Source organism: Ostrinia furnacalis, unplaced genomic scaffold (assembly GCF_004193835.3).
Source record: "Ostrinia furnacalis isolate ACB-3 unplaced genomic scaffold, ASM419383v2 OfSCF1345, whole genome shotgun sequence".
Taxonomy (NCBI): domain Eukaryota; kingdom Metazoa; phylum Arthropoda; class Insecta; order Lepidoptera; family Crambidae; genus Ostrinia; species Ostrinia furnacalis.
The window spans coordinates 609,707-629,625 of NW_021131584.1; the positions used below are offsets into that span (position 1 = coordinate 609,707).

Consider the following 19,919-nt stretch of genomic DNA (forward strand, 5'->3'; position numbering starts at 1 on the left):
TGCACCAATCGGTCAACATGGAAAGCATTGGGGGAGGCCTATGTTCAGCAGTGGACGTTCTATGGCTGAAATGATGATGATGATAAATAATTTTATTAATAACGGGTATTTTGAATGAAATTTGACAGACTTTTGACGTTTGTTATAGTTAAAGTAAGATTATACCGAGAAAATCCCTGCGGAATAGGATAGCTACAAATAAGTACTTGGATTTGGATTTGGATTACTATCCAAATGACAGTTTCCTACCGAAATATCTTAGCACGAGCTATCAAAATATCTTAGCGGTGGCACAATCTATTCCAAAACGCAATCCACTCGCGAGGCTCTCGGGAGCGGAGCCTCATTAGCATAGAGACCGCTCGGGACGATTCCGATCGGGTTAATGAGGAATCCAGCCCACAATTGAGTTATCGGGCCGATACGACCTTGAAACGAATGGAAATTGCGGATAGAAGTATTTTTAGACATCTCAAAATAACCTCCTATTTTTGTGAAACTTTTTAAGTACACATTCTTTAGAGATTGTATAGGCTGCCATCATTTCCAAATCTATCATATTCATATTCCACTAAAATGTTTACCCCTTCTTTTAAAAATGTTAGTACTTCATTGATATACCTATGTAACAATCGTTATTAAAATTTCTTAGCAAATTGAGTCGCTTCTCAAACTAAATTTTGAATAATAACTTGAAAAAACTATGTAACAATGTTCAAATCAATTCACACACAAATGAGTATCATGAAACAATGGTTTGTTTCAAAATCTAATTTTACTTCGTGAGCGACGAGTGTGTCAAAATATCTGTACCTACTTAAACATATTACAATAATAATGTTTAAACACCTTATTTTGCGTCGTAGGTAAAAGCATTATCATAGTGTAATTATAATAAATAAGAAAGTAGTGTTGTTTGTGTCTACGTCTACTCCACTCACCTTGTAATCTTTAACCGCTACAATATCAGTCTTTCCTTTCACTTGCTGATCGCCCCTCAAAGTGGACTCGTCAGTCATCGTGCCTTCATCCACCAATATCTCTCGGCTGTTCTTCCTAGAATGATTAATGAGGTCAGGTCTCTCAGCACTAATCAGATTGCTAGCGTTTTCATTACTGCAGTTCTCTCTTCCCGACTTTTTGTCATCGTCGGAACGGGATTTGTCATCTGAACATTTAATTTTGAAGCAGGATATTGATGTTTTATCTTCTTTAGCGGCGACACGTTTTATTGAATCCACCGTGGAGTATTTTGAATCGGGCTTAAGTTTCTCATCTGACTTTAGTCGCTTTTTCTTCCCATTCCACTTTTTGGTTTTCGTTGGGTTACTATCGTCGCTTGTTCCGACGCTATCAGAGCAGACTGGGTTAACAAGGATCTTCGTTGATTTTGCTTTCTTTTCTATTTTTCTAAGATTTAATAGGCTCCCGGTCGAATGTATTTCTGTTGGGGATGACGGGTGCGAGGAGTCCTCGCTTAGCCTCCGGGCTTCCTTAGGGTTCAGTTGTAGGCCCTTCATCGCTGAAGCTTGGTTCCTAATCTTGCTAGAGCCGAGTGGTCCCATAGCCACCGGTGGTCCGCCTTTGAACAACAATGCCGTCTCCGTGGGCTGGCACACACAAGCTAACATTTTCATATAGTCATTAACTACTTATCACTATTATCACTCACATATTTTTTGGTGTTTCGGTAATGGGGTTTTTCGTCTACAATTCAAAAAAGATTAGTATGACTGGAAATCTAATGGGTCATTCGTAAAAACCTAAATAATACTTAAATTATAAAAATACATAGTAACAAAAGATAACACCGCATTGAATGTTGAAAAGTTTGCTCAATTCTTTTACGATAATTGAATCCAATATCCCGTTTAATATGTCTTGAAGATGAATGGAAACGAATTAAGAGTATCGCACACAAGTTTTTAATCATTTAACATTCAGGTTTAAAACTAATAAAATGTATGGAGAAAAACTACTATCTGATATATCTTTAACTCTATCTAGATAGTCATTAAGCCATGAGAGAAAAGGAATTTTCTGGGCAAGATCCACCATAGATCGTATGTGCAGATGCGATCTATGGTGGGATTATTATAAAAGCGAGCCCTAAAAAAACTATTCAGGGCCCCTAAATTCAGATTAGAATACTCATACTTCAAGTCTTACGTAGCCGCTAAAAGGCAGCCGGCATTATACGACACGTCCCGGCTTCCCGCGCGCCGATATTAAGCTGCCGTCTAATGTGGCGCCCGACTGTGTCCACTGCCGCCGATAATAATGTGCACGAGATTGGCACGTCATTTTTATCGTGTGGATAGTTTTGATCAACTTTATTTTAACGTTTTTACCGGATGAGGTGGAAAAGTACTAAATGAACTTGTTGAAGTAACTCATAACTAGTTTAAGAGAGCGTTATACCTACTGGTGTTACATTTCTAGTCAAAATGCTATAGAATAAGTGCCTATACTTACTAGATGATAAATAAGAAAATAGTTCATGTTTAAAAGAGAAGGTATATTTACATGTTTTACGGATGACTTAATGAAAAAAATGCGGGAATTTATAACTTCTATAATAGATAAAGTAGTCAAAATATACAATCAAAGCACTAATATAGGTACTTATTCTAAAATTTTCCGCCCTACAATGGAGACGAACAGCATAAAGCTGCATTGTTGGGAGCAAAACACGAGGCAACAGTATCTCTAATATCCTAGTAATATTTCGGCGAGATGATACTGACATATGGTTTCGTAACACCGACTAAAAAGAGTTAAGATCTTGAATGTGATTAGACTTTTTTAAGATGCCTGCTGCAACGAGAACGAATTAATGCATTTTTGCGCTGATAAACTTTTAGGGCTATACGAGTATTTCACTGGGACACCATGGCGCGCAACCAGTCGCCGGCTACCAACAAAATGTATGCAGCTTTTCGCAACCAAACGGACACCAGGTGAGTAACTCTCTATAGAGCTGCATACATTTTGTTGGTAGCCGGCGACTGGTTGCGCCGCCATGGTGTCCCGGTGAAATATAGCCCTTAAAGTAATCTTAATTTACTTTGTCGTCAAAGAAAAACCTTTTAAGCGAAACGCGACTGCAAACTGCTCTTTTCAAATCCACTGCAATTCATTATGCAGAATAAATTAACATTAAAATCAGAAAGACACTTTCTTCACCGGCGACATCGCTTGAAATTTATTACCTTTATTTGACCTCTAAGGGCCACTTGGATGGCCAATCTAGTGCGCCAAGAGAAAATTAAGATGGATAAATATTTTCGTACGTTCATTAAGAGGGTGGCCAAGTGTTGGATGGTTGGACCAACGATCCTCAATATTAAGGGAATTACTGAAAAAGGAAAAAGAGAAAGTGACCTGTATCCCAAAAAAAAAACAAATTTATTAAACGTCCATTTCCACGAGTTAAAGCAAAAGAGTTTATATCAACCACTCTTCAGACTTTTAAAATCCCAACACCAACGCATGGCATCCCGAAAATCCAGCCGCAGTTTGCTCCAACTTCGCTCCAAAACGAAAGGGTTGCGGCAAACGTTCGCGCCGCATTTGCGGCTTATTTGGCCCAAAACTTGGACGCATGTATCAGACTGTTTGATAAGAACTCCCGAGACGAAATAAAGGCTAAAAAGTGGGGATCTGGGAAAACCTCGAACCTTTTGTTCGGTCCGAACAAAGTTTTATCCGTTTTCTGGAGTTGGTGGTAACTGCTAGGCGGTGTGAGTGACACCTCATTTAAGTTGTTGCCTGGCACATAAATATGGGCCAAATTGGAACATGTACTCACATAAAGAGGCACAAAAAAGAATTTCAATTATTTCAAACAACATTAATAGACATCGATAAAGAATGACATTATTTTCTGCCGGCAAAAATTGTGTTCAGGAATGTCTCTGACATTGCTTATTTTATTCCACACTGCAAGCAAGAAATAGCTCTAGTACCAAGATGAAGTCATAATACTTTAATATCAGTCGTCATATAACGATTAAACGTAAAGCACATAACATAAATACCTTTTAGTGCTACCATAAAAATAGGCATAAAATCTCGCGAGAAAAGCCTAGATACAGCGCCTATGATCATATCTACCATTGAGATACGTAAGCGAATAGACTGCAAATGTTTCGCCTCTTCACGCGACGGAAGGGGGTTCGGAAACACCCCACCAAGGAAAGGGGGGTTGTCTACACCCCCCACTAACGCGTGAGGTAGACACATTTTGTATTCGAGGGAAATACTAACGAATTGTGTGGATGATACTAGGTTCTGACAGATCTCTGAATTACTTCTGTGATGACAGATAGGAGTGTGACCTTAGTATGATGAGGAAATAATTGCTTTTCTGAGAAAATGTTAACATGCTCTTTATAAGTATTTCTTTTGCCGAACGAAGACAATACCGCTTATCTTAATCCGCTTATGATAAAACATTTTTTTTTCGTCAGGAAATGCATGAAATTGCATACCCACTGGCCCGGGGGAACCAGTGGGTTATGTAAGGCTCTCCCTGACAGATGGGCAGGGCCTACTCACTAAAGCCTGACAGTGTCCTCCCGAAGTCTTTGGGACGGTGCTGCGAGTTATTGTCCGAGCTAGACGGCCTAGACATTCTTTCGCGGCTCCGCCCCAGACTGTGGCTCGCTCTGTTGGTCTGAGCAAGCGACGACTGGCTTCAGGGGAGAAGTACCTCCACTGTTCTTCGCTAACGGTGCGCGTGAACACATACGCGCGCCGCCGCCACGGGTCCTCCTTTAGCGGTCACCAAACACCCCCGTGTCCAGTGGCCGAGGACCCTTAATCCATGATATAACAGAATTATAGTAAGGTAACTTTAAGTGCGATCAAAAGTTTTTAATTAAGAAAACGTTTTAAAATATTGATACATGCGAAGCGATCGGAACAATTTATTACAAAAGTGCCTAAACCCGTTTTTGCTTATTTAGGAAAATGGCAAAGAATTAAATTAGGTTACTCCAATAAAAAGTTGTGACACGTGCCAATAAAGTTTAAGCTGAAACTCAAAACCATCTGATGTCTAAAAAAATCTAAAAAAAATGTCTAAAAATCGTCTATTTTTGTACAAACTAATTTTACCTTTCATTGCGACTTTATTAAACGTTATAGCATTGTAATAGTTACTATCGTTTCTAATATTCTAAGCAGCCAACGTGTTAATTCCATTCAAATGAAGACTAAACGAAATATTAAAATGAATTCCTATTATTATCATACTAAAACGTTTCTATCACCTAGAGTTCCCAAATAACAACTAAGCGACGTTTCAATACTATCTCATCTACATAGAAAACTCATTCGTGGGGCATCTCATTTGGAAAATAATAAAACAACGGTGAGGGCCATTAAAAGCATTATTATTCAGCGAGTGGAAACGGAAAATTAAGAAAAATGCGCTTCGTCTACGTATAGGCCGCGAACTGGTTAAGGGGTGGATGATTCAAAGCTTTTAGAGCACAGTATTTCATTAGAACGCGAGTTACAATAGACGGACTTTCAATAGTGTATTTGAATAATGCTTAAAATAATGGGTTACCTTTTCATACGCCTCAGAAATAAAAAACTTTTTATAAACTTTAATATAAACAATACTCGAGTGCGCAAAATACTATTCTCTTAATTGAGAAATACCTGTATTTTTTCAGCAAAAAACTCATTATATTTCACAGCCAATAGCATTTACTCCAGTGCCCATTAATCTCAAGCTAAGCTGTTCATAAATCATGTCTTAGAACATTTTTAAACGTACTTTTGTTGGAGTCTACAAGGAGGCTATAAACGGACCACTTCTGTGTTGGTTGAACAGTTAGCAAAAATAAAATACTATTTTTTTAGGATCTCTTTTTCTTTAGGAATGACATTAAAAATCTAGTGCTTACTTCCACTTAATAGCCTCTAATAGGGATGTTTCCTGGGTAAAAAAGCAAGAGTTTTAATTAGTCCGTCAGTTAGCTTATCAAAAACTACTCGACACGTATTTTTCACTTTTTGAAACAAATGAAAATGTAAAGAGATAAAGCGTGCCAAAGTTCTAAAGAAAAGGCTCGTGACGTCAGTGAGTAAAAGTGCTGCACTTTGTGACGTCGCGCGGAACTTCAGCGCACTATAACTTTGTAATTATTTGTTTGATTGACAATTAAAAATGTATGTGTCCAATACTTTTTCATATTAAAATTGACGGACTAAAAAAATGTTTTTAGGAAACTAGCCTATTATTTATCTGTGGTCGCACTTAATACATTTTTTTTTATCCATGACAAGGCAGGTATTTGACCGCAATCGCACCTGTTATTGAGATGCAGTCTAGGATAGTACATATCTGCCCTGTAAGTGCCTATTCACTCTCGCCTTGAAAAGGCCCGGATTGTATAGTCTGGTCCGGGAGCACGTAGAATTTTGTCCAATGACCCCAAGCTACCCATCCTTATCGCTCGCGCGTAATTATGTTGCTATCGCGCTCGCACACTCACTGCGGGTGCCAGTCGCACAGTCGCGACAACAATATAATAGATGATCAAACGAACTCCAGGAATGAAGTTCGATCACTATTATATGAATACGCTTCATTCGAAGATATAAAGTCACAACGTAGTCCTTTTAGCCTACAAGGCAACCTCGCACGTCAAAAAAAATATTTTAATTTTTAAAAACCGAATAAGGTTTTATGCCTTTGCCATAGCATTTTACGCCTTTGCCATCCACCCCCACCGCTCCGCCGCCGGCGCACTGGCGCCAGTCGGCTCGACTCGTCATTCTTTAGAGAAATCAGACAAAACTTTAGGTGAGGGGTAGGGGGGGAGGGTCTTTATATCTTCGAATGAAGCGTATTCATATAATAGTGATCGAACTTCATTCCTGGAGTTCGTTTGATCATCTATTATATTTCAACGCTTCATTCTTCAGATATAAAGTCACAACGTAGATGTTTAGAGCATAAAGTTTTGTCGTTCATTAAATTATACACTTTATTTTGTAAATTAGCCGTAGGTATTTATTTACAATCAATATAATTATTTACAATCAAGTCTTTCATTTTTGTTACTCGAAAAATGATAATCAATCACAATGACCTTATTAATTTTGATCCAAAACTGCCTTTGCAAAATTACCTTCATCGATAATTGGTCGATGGTAAAACTTTGCAAAAGCCTCGGATGTTTTTGTCCAGCCAGCCGTTTTGCGAATCACATCCAAAGAGACGCCTGCGGATCTTGCAGCCGAAGTGGATGCGTGTCTAGTGCTATGAGCACTAAACACTGAAACATCCACTCCGCTTTCTTTTAGTGTTTGCTTAACCCAGCGACTAATAGTTNTCACTCCGCTTTCTTTTAATGTTTGCTTAACCCAGCGACTAATAGTTTGGGTGCAGGTTACGTTATGTGGAGATTTTATTGTAAGTATGAGGTATTCTGATCCTTCGGATCTTAAGTTTTTTGTGGTTTCCAAATAATCTTCAATGGTGGTGGCTGGANTCACTTTGTCTCACTTCCCTATAACACGTTTTTAAAAACTCACTAACATCACTCTTACTATTATTAAACGTTACATCTCTTGAATAATAGATTTTAAAATGTAAAGGATCCCATATTTTATATCCGTTATTAGTATAACCTACTAAAAGCCCTTTACTGCTTCTTGAGTCAAGTTTATTTAACTGAAAATTATTTTTAAAATATGTTAATGATCCGAAAATATTTAAGTGTTTTAAATTTGGTATTCTATTAAACCACATCTCCGCCGGTGTTTTAGTGTTTACTGTGTTTGAACATCTGTTTAATAAATAAGCAGAAGTTAAAACCGCTTCACCCCATAGTTCATGTGGTAGCTGCATATCAAAGAGTAAAGCTCTTGTTCGTTCCATTAAGGACCTATTTAACCGTTCAGCTTTACCATTCAGTTGAGGAGTATACGGAATTGTATAATCAATATTAATACCTTTGGAAATACAATAAGTTTTAAATTGGTTACTGGTGTATTCTCCACCATTATCACATCTGAATGTTTTAACTGTTGTGTTAAAATGATTTTCCGCCAAATTGATAAAGTTTAAAATTTTAGAAAAAGCTTCGTTCTTGTTTTTAAGAAGAAATACTTTAACAAAATGTGTATAATCATCTAAAAATGTAATAAAATATTTGTAGCCATCCCATGTTTCCTTTCCAATAGGACCACAAATATCACTGTGAATAATTTCTAAAGGTTTAGTAGCTCTATATCTAACAGTTTTAAAAGGTTTTCTACAAAGCTTAGATTGTATGCAGACTTCGCAGATGTCTACATCATCTACTAAGTTTCTATCTATACCTAAAACAAGGTCTTTAGTCTTGTTTATAGGTACATGACCTAAGGCACGATGCCAGAAGCCTTTAATAAGGAATGTTTTGTCTGACCTCGAATGCACGACTGACTTTGACATGTCCATTGGCAGTTTCACATAATAAAGGCCATCCTCTCTGCGAACTCCTGTCTGCTTACACTCAGAGTTCTGATCCATGATTTGGCATTTATTTCTGTAAAATTTAACAATATAATTATCATCAGCTAATTTAGACACAGATAATAAATTCTTTTTAAGTTGGGGTACACATAAAACATTCTTAAAATTAATATTGTCTGTATAAATATTTCCCATGGTGTTAACTGGATGTATGTTTCCATCAGCAGTCATAATTCTATAATTTATGTCTTCTTTGTCATTCAGATAATTTTCAGACGTAACAATATGACTACTGGTTCCTGAATCCAGGATGAAGTCCACAGTTGTTTTTAAAGGAATAAAATTACTCACATGCTGATGTTGCTGTAGACAGAATTTCGTGTAATGGGAATTATGCTTGCAGTACATACAGTTCGTTTGTTGACTGCACTCCGTATGTTTGTGTCCGAACTTCAGACATCTGAAGCATTGCAGGTTATTATTTTTCCATCCACGATTTGCATTCATATTCTGCCGACAATACTTGGCAATGTGTCCTTTCTTGCCACATTCAAAACAACTCTTGACTACAAATGCATTGTCATTTGTTTCTATTGCTGACGTAGACGGCGTCATTTCAGGTTTTTCCAAATTTAGATTTTGATTCTCTTTTCGCATAGTAAGTTCTAGATTTATTCTTGATATTAGATTTATTAGTGTTTTTTCCGAAGTTTGGGTTGACTCCCACGCAGTTCTAAAAAAGGCAAATTTTTCTGGTAAGCTTGTTAAAATTTTAATCATGATTTGTTTTTCGTCTATGCTGTAACCCAAATTTCTTAATTTTATTGCTTGATTTTCAATTTCTGCTATGTCAATCATCAAATCCGAATTTGAAAATTTGAATTTGTAAAATTGTTCCAAAAGTTGACAAATCTGTGTATCTTCATGTCCTAGAAATAATGTGTCAAATTTTTGTAGAATTTCTTTTGTTGTATTGCAATTCAATGCATATACAACAAATTTATCACATAATGAGCTTATTATGATGTATCTTGCTTTTGCATCTTTTCTATTAAAATCCTTTTTGCTCTCAGCATTATCTTCCAAAACACAATCTATATCTTTCGCTGTCAATAACAATATCAATTTCTTCTTCCAGTTTGTATACTCTTCTCCTTTTGATAACGTTGATAATTTAAAATTTTCTTCCGACATATTGTTATTTTAAAATTTTCCAAAAACAAAATCAGGATAGATCTTTAACTTTCATTCTTATTATTCAAGAGATAATTCTTACAGCCCTCTGGGTTCGTACGCTGGGCCCATGACCTGTTCGAGGAGTGTGCCTCTCTACACAACTCCTGGGAGGTTATTCAATCATAATAACGCCACTTCAATACTTCACACACACTTTATTATTAAAATATTATCAAAACTATTACATATTAAATATTAAAACATTTACAACTGACTCTATCGAAATTCAATAATACAATGATACAATGTCACATTTTCTTGCTTGTCTACACCTGTCATTATTTTCAAACTTTATTCTAATGCTATTTACTTTTAAAATAAAACCTGCCAGCAACATGTCATCTCATGATAAAATTCTATATCCTAACAATTAATGCATATTAGTGTTAAATTTGACTTATTACTTATTAATCAATAAACTTAAATGAGAAAAATTCAATAAAAATAAAGAAAAGATACCAATTGAAATAATTATAAAATTATTTGTTTTCACCCGGTGTAAACACCCACGGGTGGAATGAAACGGGTTTTTATTGGGTTTTTACCCTCATGTGGGTTTTTACCCGGGTGGAAACCCATCTCTAACTACGACGATATCAATGCATGACGTAATTTTCCACGTAATGACAACATAGTTAAATCTTCTTGAGGTGAATACTTTTTGACTCTCGTTAACACTCCAATGAACTGATGCTGTCGCTTATGAAATATACATCTTCAAATTAAAAAGATAGAGAAAAAATATTGAATGAGTATTCCTGGCTAGCATGAATTGTAATATCGATTTTATACCCATATATTTGTCGTCTAAAATATGTAGAGTAGCACCTTATTCGCTCATGATGCATCGCTTGATGTGCCGTCGTCCATCATGGGTCGTGGCTTAGCCACTAGGGATTAAAAATCTAAACTTAATCAAATGTTACATTCTCTAGAGTTTTCCATACTTATACACTTCTTATTTATAAGTCGCTTAATTAACGCACGTTTATTCTAACTTAGTAATTATGAGGTCAGAGGCAACTAGACAAACAAGTCGCAAGATACCAGTAGGTATGTTATATGTTAGTCACCGTCTTATCTAATCGCAGATCAGACCGCATCCAGGTCACTGGGCTTTGCATAAAATGTCATTAATATAAGGAAAATTTTCACAATCGTTTTGTTGGAAGTCGTGATATGGATGTTTAAACTAAATTAGGTAGAGCCTCTTAAGCTGATATTATAATATTTCGTCTATCACGTATGTATAACATAATAGAATATTTAGGTACTTGTTTATAACAATATACAGGGTGTTTTTAAGGTCTAACTATGCGAAGTGATGAATGATTAAAAAACATTGCGTAGTTTAGAACAGATTTTCTCTAGGTATTACGTAGGTATACTTTCAAAATGCTTTTAGTGAAAGCTGATATTTTGACATAACAAACAGACACTCAATTTTATTTATGTATGTAGATGAAAACATAATTATAACCTTACCTTTAGCCACATGAAACGAACAATTAGCTGGTTTATGTTTCTAACTAGAGTCGTTTCCGATTATCGTACTCCGAAGTAAAAGTCAGAGGTCGCAAACCTTCGGTGGGAATGTCTGTGTAAATCGTGTAATATTCGCAAGCATCAGCTTTGATGTCATTTTATCTGTGTAATTATTATTATTTAACAGCATTACTTGCAATTAAAAGCACTTTAGAAGATAAGTATTATGTTGCTTAGTATGAGCGCAGATTTACGAGAAATTATCATAATTATCATATCTTTTGATTACACAATACGAGTACTAGCACTAAGTACCTACGTCAACAGGAAGATTCATCTTTTTAACGTTTATTAATATTTTAATTGGTTTTTTATGTCTGTCTTTGTGCACATGACTTGATATTAAATCGTTCGTAAAAATATGAATATTATCAAAAAACGGAAATAAGATTTCCAGATACCTTTTATACAGTTCCCGACAATTTCATAAAAACGCCATATTTATAAAATGGCGTCGTAAAAAATGTCGCGCGCATAAAGCGGCGCGCGCGCCGAGTGAAATGGTTTTTGATCCCTGCGATTTATTTGGGCTCCGGCCCACATCCCGGTGTTCTGGATAATTTATGGGTTTACTACGAATCTTGTTTACATGCACTAAATATTGCAACCCTTTGCAAGACCATGGATCTGTTGTAGAATCACAGAATAATAATAAGTACCTAGGCAGTAGAATTCACAAACGATATCGGGTCTCCTGTAGGTATGTAGAGAGTGAAAAATACACGCAGGTTTTTTTACTATTGCGACTATGCTAACAGTCGCCACAATTTATACCTTTCACCAACATCCTACAGAAACATGAACAAACTCGTTATTTACCTATTTCAATGAAGTAAATGGTGGATTTCATGTATCGTATCTTGCTCGCGAGAGATGACGTCGACGACATCGACGAGATGGTCAAAATCAAATCAAAATCAAAAACATTTATTCAGTTTAGATCACAAGTCGCACTTATGAACGTCAAAATATAGTACCTTCAGGTCAGACGCGGAGAGGAAGACGGTGGGCGGAAGTTTGCATCGTGCGGTCCACACAGCTTATGACCGCAGTCTGTGGAGGAACACTATCTGTGGTCGCGATCCTCATAAGTGAGGGACCGAGGAAGAAGGTCTTGCTCGCACATTTACATTGATAACATTATTAATTTTGTGCTAATATCATAACGTATTCTATGGGATAAATGTTTTGTAAGCTCGACGACCGACTAGACCGGCCCTTCATTGCAGGTGTTAACAAGCACTAAATTGTGTATTAAACGGCTCTAATGCGTTTTATCGGCGACTCCTGCGCCGCTGCGGCTAATTAGGAAGGGATTGCTTGTTCAGGGCCTGATCTGGCTTAGCATTCCCTTTTACTTAATTACTGTTACCTAAGGTCTTATCATCTAGCTTTAGATATACGTATAGAGTTCTGTAGAAGCTAGAAAATTTAACTTAACCACCGATTAAAATAGTAACTTGTAAAGAGTTAACAAAAACATAGGATAACGAGTTTGTCATGCAAACAAAACTTAACAAAAGCATAAGAAATATATTGCTATAAGTGGAAACTTTTGATTTTGAATACGAATATCTGCATTGTCATTTAGAAAAGTAAATGAAAAACAAATCAATAATGCATTGACAGCTTGTTAATGCCGTTAAAAATAACAATAGAAACCCAAGTAACATTTTACTCCATTTAAGAGTTCAATAGTCGTTCACATGTACTCCACAAGCTGTGTATGTCAGCTGTATACGAGCTGTATAGCTTGCTATAATGCTTTTATAGATCCAGTTTGGGCACAAATTAGACAGCTTTAAGTTCACTATGGCTGTACATTAGCAGTATAATAGCATTATAATAGCAGTTTAAGTAGTAACATCGTACTTAAGGCTGACTTACGGCACTATATGGGACGCAGTGTGAACCATACAACGTACGTGAGGACAATAAAGAGTAACAAGTGGCTAAATGCACAGCTTTCAAAGTTATGAAGTCCGACAAAAGTACTCCAATGCTACCTAAAGTTCACGTGTGTCTTAAATTATTTCCACATTTTAATATTAGTTTGGTATTTGTACGTAAGTGCCAAGAGGGAAACAACTCGGGCGGATAATCATTTATGCAAATAATAACACGGGTTTTAAATACTTAATAATGTTAATGCCATTGGGAATGCAACTTTATCGTGAAATGTATACATATTTACAGCTAAAATATTTACGCGCCTCTGTAAAAACGCGATATTCATTTTAAAATATTTAAAACTGGCTGAGAGGAAATCTACAATTTTCAGTTTTTGATATTGGATTGGCATTATAATTATATTACGGTAATTAATTATAACATGAAACCAAAACTCAATCGCTCTATCTGCGAATTTTGTGATAAATCTGCATTAATTTTGGAGATTTATTTGGTAAATATTTTAGGTTATGTAGAACAAAATGGTGGAAATGAAATACGGCTATGTGAACTGTTATAACTCCAATTTAATGCGGTGAGCGTATATTAGGTTCACATGTGTTCTGTTAGAATGCTGTTATCTATATGAAGTTCCACATTTGTACCACTACAGCGCTAATGTCTATAAATTTATTCTAATGTGAACTTATGTACAGCTTTAAGATGTACCTAGTTCAGGTCAATTGTGTATCTTTAATTCTTTCAAATACTGAAATTTTAGAGATCCGCAATAAAAATTATTAATGTCCGTTAAATCGCCTAGCCCAGGTACTAATAGTCAAGTATGAATACCTAAAGCATCAGACGGTAGTGTTCCCGGTTTAAATTCGTTTATTATGCTTGACAATTTATTCAAAGCGGAATGAGGAATACGATTTTCAATAGCCCATGTTCTTATTTTTTTTTGCGAAAGGTTAAATAATTGTCCAAATCAAAATGGTATTCACTATCACAAGAACTGCAATCATCACACTCTGATATCTGGTATATTTTGAAGGGAAATTTCAGGTTCAGGCATAATATTTTCCTCTGCATCATGTACAGAACCACCATGAACAACTAAAAACAGGCTTGGGGAAATGTGTAATAGAATATCACATTCACATTCGTGTTCAGCTTAAAGCAAATAAGAGTAGTACTTGTGGACAAATAAACTGCTATTGATGTTAATGGACAACACATATAGTCCTTTTAACAGCCTACAGTGTACATGCGAACCATTGAAACACTTTTGTACAGATAGTAAAAAAAGGTTATTTTAATTATCACAAACAAGTCCTACTACAGCTACTAGCTGTATAACAGTCTAAAACAAGTAAACATAACAGCCTTTGGCTTTATAAATGACCACGTGTGTTCTATTAAAATGCTAGCTCTATAACATCGTACAAGTAAGCCGTTAAACAGCGGTTGCCGTATCTCTACCCTCCTATAATGCTCTTAGTCAGATGGCTGACTAAAGGATAGTTGTTAGAGTATTATAACACCAACAATCGTATAAAAGTATAACTCTACACTAGTCTACACTCCTATAAGTCCCTTACAGGTATAGGTGTAATTAATTGCAATAATACAGCTTATACATCACGAGTGAACTGTACTAATGCTTTAAGTACACATTGGAACTAAATGTGAACTCTTAAATGGAGTAAAATGTTACTTGGGAAGGTATCAATATATAATCCCCAATGCATACAGCAGTAAATCTCAAGCTAAGGGTCCCCGTAAGGTCACAAGCGGCGTATATCATGCAGGGTCGCCAGACTCAAGAGAATGCAAATTCCTAGTGTTTTATGCTAATTCATAGTGTTTTGAATTAGCATAGCAATTAGCTGCAGGCTATGCGCAGATAATAGCAGTGAAGCATTGCTTTATGATTAGCAGAGATAACAAAATACATGTTGTATTGGTTTGGCATCAGCTTAACGATCCGAAAAAAGTATGTAGCTCGATCTTTTACCGCTGGATTATTGTGGGTAAACACACTCATATCACCAGCATAATTGTAATTATTAGTAGATTCTAAGGCTTTTTAACCACAAATGGGAAGCTCTTAATCTGCATCTCCTTCTCCTTACCCAACCAAATGGAAGAGTTTCACCCGAACTGAATCATAGAGGAGCTGGCTATATCTTACCTCCAACTGCTGATACACAACAATGCAATAGCTGCTGATGCTGATGCTATGGTGGCGGACTTAAATTAGATGATGGTAGTTAGCCTATTTTTTTTAAATTATTAATGCGAATATTAGTAATTTAAGCACAGCAAATTAGGTAGCTACCAACTTGATAATTAAGCGCAGGAGATAAAAAGGAAAAATGAGGATAGCCGCGCGCTAGATAGCTGACTTTTGTTAAGCTGTTACGAAATAGAAATGTTCAAATTTTTCACGTACCTACTTAGTTTCAGTCCCCATGGTCAAAAGATCTTCACGTGCAAAGGCGCAAACGTGTAACCACAAGTGGCTCGTATTTGCGCCGTTCAGCAATGTCAAACATAATATGAATCAGAGTAATAACCTTCTCAAATAGTTTTGAGTTATGCCGCGTTCTCACTGATGGAGTTGGCTACTGGAAGTTAGGTCACGTTTGTCTAAACTATCTCTCGGTCTCGGCTTCCCCGCTGCAACTCCTATGTAGCCAGGATCTACAACTTGACCGCCAATATAAACCCAACCAGTGAAGGTCAAGTTTGTCCCGGGGAAAGATAAAAAGGTCTGGCCATTAAGGTAACTACATTTAAAAATAACATAATCACGTTGGTCTATCAGCTATGTCTAGTTCACTGTTGATGGCACACAATGTGTGATACATTACCCCAGCAAAATTATGTGTTTCGGATAATTACTTAGTACATGAGGAGTCAACAGTAGTTACTTAGTTTTAATGTTTTGCGTAGAACAAAAATTTTGTTCTGAATTAGGTAATCTGTCATATTCTCACCTCTTTAAAGCACAATATTTTCCAGTCGGTGTGGACTTGTCATTAGAAACATTTTTCTTTGCTCAGCTGATCTAAACCATAAGTTACACGTGAAATATTAAACAAACGTTGTTAATTGCTGTTCAAATTCACGTGTAAAGGTAATTGATTCAGTAACCAGGCGACATTTAACATTGAAAGTATTTATTAGAACATTCGGCTGAATCTATTCAACCGATCGAGTTTTCGTAGAACAATGAGGCCGGATGATATTACAATCACAACGATCCTGTCAATTTATTAATTGTTTACGTGAAGGATATGTCTTATAAATTAAAAGTAATTTGCTGGAAGATAAGTGCCTGCATCGCTTTATAATAATTGCTTATTTACTAACCTCTAATGATATTACTGACTATGTATGAGTTCATTAGAAGTGTAGATCAATCAATCGCCTTATGCTACGGACATGTTCTATTAATTTACTTAAATAAGCAAGTAACAATTGAAGAATCGGACAACCTTGAAAATGTAGGTAATGAGGATCATTTCGATTTTTAGCTGTGAATGCAGATTTATAGGGCTAAGAAATCCTTAATACACAGTCCAAAAATTTTTGTTCTACGACAAAAATTTACGAAGTTATGGCCAAATTACTAAAAAAGTTCACTGACCGCCCGGCGCGGGGACGATGACGTCATTATATCCGATCCGAACGCTGCCGGCGTACTGCGTGGATAGAAAATATTTTTTTCTAGCCAAACTATCAGTTTTAGAGAAAAACTTATAATGACATTTATTCATCAGAATAAAGTAAGCTATCGATAGGTAATTTTTAAAAATAGAAATTGTGAAAAATAACGCAAAAAATCCATACGCTCATACGATTCAATGGAACGCAGAGACGCGATTGGGGTCTCCACGGTGGTATATTTGGCGATTTATTCAAATAAAGTGTTCATATTAAGTGTTGTTAGAGTCATATCTTCTTCCAAGTAAAATATAAAAATATATAAGTATTAATTTATTTACTTCTAACAATAAGGTATAGCTGAGGCAGATACACTCTGCCTAGGCTACAAGACATTGCTATGAAGATCATTTCGATGTACTTACGCAATACCTACCTGTTATTTAGTTTTTCTGAGTTAAACCTACGTACCTACCTATCTATTCGCCTTTCCCATGGGCGGGCCAGCTGCTGCAGGAAAGGACAGCTGCTCCCTCCTGGAAATCTATTTAATCTTAGCCTAGAAGCTGGGTATGACTCCCCCGCCCCCTTCCTCTCCCCAGGTCATAAGCTGGGCATGACTTCCCCCTCGGCCAGAAGTTGGGTATGATTTACCCCTCTCCAGGCCCGAAACTGGGTATGACTTGACCCCTCCCCCTCCCCCCAGGCCAGAAGCTAGGTAAGGCTTGCCCCTACCCCCAGGCCATAAGCATAAGCTGGATATGACTCCCCTTCGGCCAGAAGCTGGGTATGACACCCCCCCCCATGCCAGAAATGCCAGAAGCTGGGTATGACTTGACCCCCCCCCTCCCCCAGGCCATAAGCTGGGTAAGGCTAGCCCCTCCCCCCAGCCCTAGAAACTGGTTATGACTTGACCCCTCCCCCCCCCTCTCCCCAAGCCAGAAACTGGGTATGACTTGCCTCTCCCCCCTCCCACCAAGGCCAGAAGCTGGGTAAGGCTTGCCCCTCCCCCCAGGCTATAAGCTGGGTATGACTTATCCCCCCCCCCCGCCCCGGAAACTGGGTATTGGCATCATTTTTTGTTTTATTTTGTTCAATACAAACAATCATAAAGTTACACTCACCCCAACCAACCGCGTCTCCGCATTCCATCGAATCCTATGAAAATGTGGTCTTTGGACATAGCGATACTTATTTTTCAAAATTTTTATTTTTAAAAATTACTGGTCGATGGGTTACTTTATTTTGATGAATAAATGTTATTAAAAGTTTTTTTCTAAAACTGATAGTTTAGCCGGAAAAAAATATTTTCCATCCCATTAGTACGCCGGCTGCGCTCGATTCGGATATAATGACGTCACGCGGCCTTGCGTACGTTGACTTTTAGCGGCAAAAACGGCCTATGTTTATTACTTAATATCTTCGTAAGTAATGGTCCGATTTGGATAATTCAAAAAGATATATCTTTCTTATGTCTTAAAGATTAACGTAGATACTAGTTTTATTGAATTTTCTACAACAGTACTGATCCTCATTAGTAACATTCGATTTTCAGTTGCTTTGAAATCAATAAATTAAACAAATCCATTGTGTGTTGGTTTAGAAGCGACGACATATTATTATGTTCCAATTGGCTATTAATCTATCGCGTTTTGATGACGACTACAAAAATCTTGGTGCGCTTGGCGGTGTCTTACAAAATAACAACTAATTTAAAGAAATCATCATTGTGCTTGCCGAGTTAATTTATTTATGTGACAAGCAGTTAACGAGAAAGTCTCAAACAAAGTGCACTTGTCCCGGCTAATAGTTCGCGCTAAATGTGCCCGTGACAGTGTAGTCCTTCTTAGAAAGGATACACAAGGGTCCAACTCAGATCTACTTAAATGTAATTTTTAATTATGTTTAAGCAGACCTCCAGTTAGCATCTTAACATCTGATTCTTATGCTACACAGTCTCACTCAACCCACATAATTAAACTAAGTTGTACCGTCGTAACACAAAAATTAAAAAGCTTTCGTTGCAGATTTTCAGCAATGAAAGTAGTTGCAAAAACAATGGCTTTTGTTTTTCCGCTCAGAAAGCTCTCTTCACTCATATAATTTTCAGTTCGATTCTAAGATTCAATGTAATTATGATTTTATTTTGGAAGTTTTACTTACACCAAGTTAACTAATAACATTTCAAACGTGCATCTCTATCTCTAAATCAAAATCAAAAATCAAAAATCAAAATCAAAAGTACATATTTATTCAGTTTAGACCACAAGTGGCACTTATGAACGTAAAATATAGTAAATAATAAAAAAAGAAAAGGTAGCCCTCATGGGGCACTTTACCTGTCTCCTTATCTTTTGGGCTTCGAGACAAACACATGGCAAGTGCTGAGAAGAAACGCCGGAACAAACTCAGTCACCACTACAAAGATCTCGCTTTTCATCGGTTTTTAATTTTTTAACTTTAATCACTATGACTCTACCTTGCCAATAGTTGCCAAATCAATTTCCGATGCCAATGTTGTTTCAATGTTTCTTCAAAAGTTTGTGCAGTTACGAAAGTCTAATGTTTTCAGACTTTTAACGCAACGTTCCTTTGATCAAAAGCGTTCAAAGGGAACAAATCGGACGCTGGCTCGGACTTCGGAAATAGAAAGGTGGAAATGTAAAATTATTGCGAAATTTGAACTCGATGTAAAATTGTGAAAAGAATAACTTTCAAAAGAAACCGCAGAAATGTTTTGTTTTCGTAACCACCCTAATTTATATTAATTGGCTTCTTCACGCGGCTTCACCCGTGTTTTTCGATCTGTTTGTCACATAAAATCTGATTTTTATTTGGATTTTTACATAAATTCTGTAACTTTTCTTATTGGTAAAAAACATCAACCTTTATTGTATTTGCTAGGTAAGTAATTCACAAAAATATCTTGTTAATTTAGTCGAACTTTCTCTGAGAGTTCAGTGCTATTTAAGGGTACTTCTCATTTACACTCAAATTTGATGGTCACACAATAATACTTCATAAACGGTATAAGTTAGAACAATAACTTTGAAATCAGATGATAAAATATCTATTTAGCTACATACAAAATAAA

At 36.6% G+C, this 19,919-nt stretch overlaps 2 protein-coding genes across 2 annotated transcripts; both read right to left on the reverse strand.

The window, feature by feature from the left end:
* Positions 1-878: 878 nt before the first annotated feature.
* LOC114352371 (uncharacterized) lies at positions 879-1,711 on the reverse strand. The gene has a single exon (XM_028303956.1). The coding sequence runs from the start codon at positions 1,635-1,637 to the stop codon at positions 879-881; it is 759 nt and encodes a 252-aa protein (XP_028159757.1). The 5' UTR covers positions 1,638-1,711.
* Positions 1,712-7,520: 5,809 nt separating this feature from the next.
* LOC114352387 (uncharacterized) lies at positions 7,521-10,078 on the reverse strand. Its single transcript, XM_028303978.1, has 2 exons — positions 8,831-10,078; positions 7,521-8,552 (listed from the first exon to the last, which is right to left on the reverse strand). The coding sequence occupies exons 1-2, from the start codon at positions 9,671-9,673 to the stop codon at positions 8,547-8,549; spliced, it is 849 nt and encodes a 282-aa protein (XP_028159779.1). The 5' UTR covers positions 9,674-10,078; the 3' UTR covers positions 7,521-8,546.
* Positions 10,079-19,919: the final 9,841 nt, after the last annotated feature.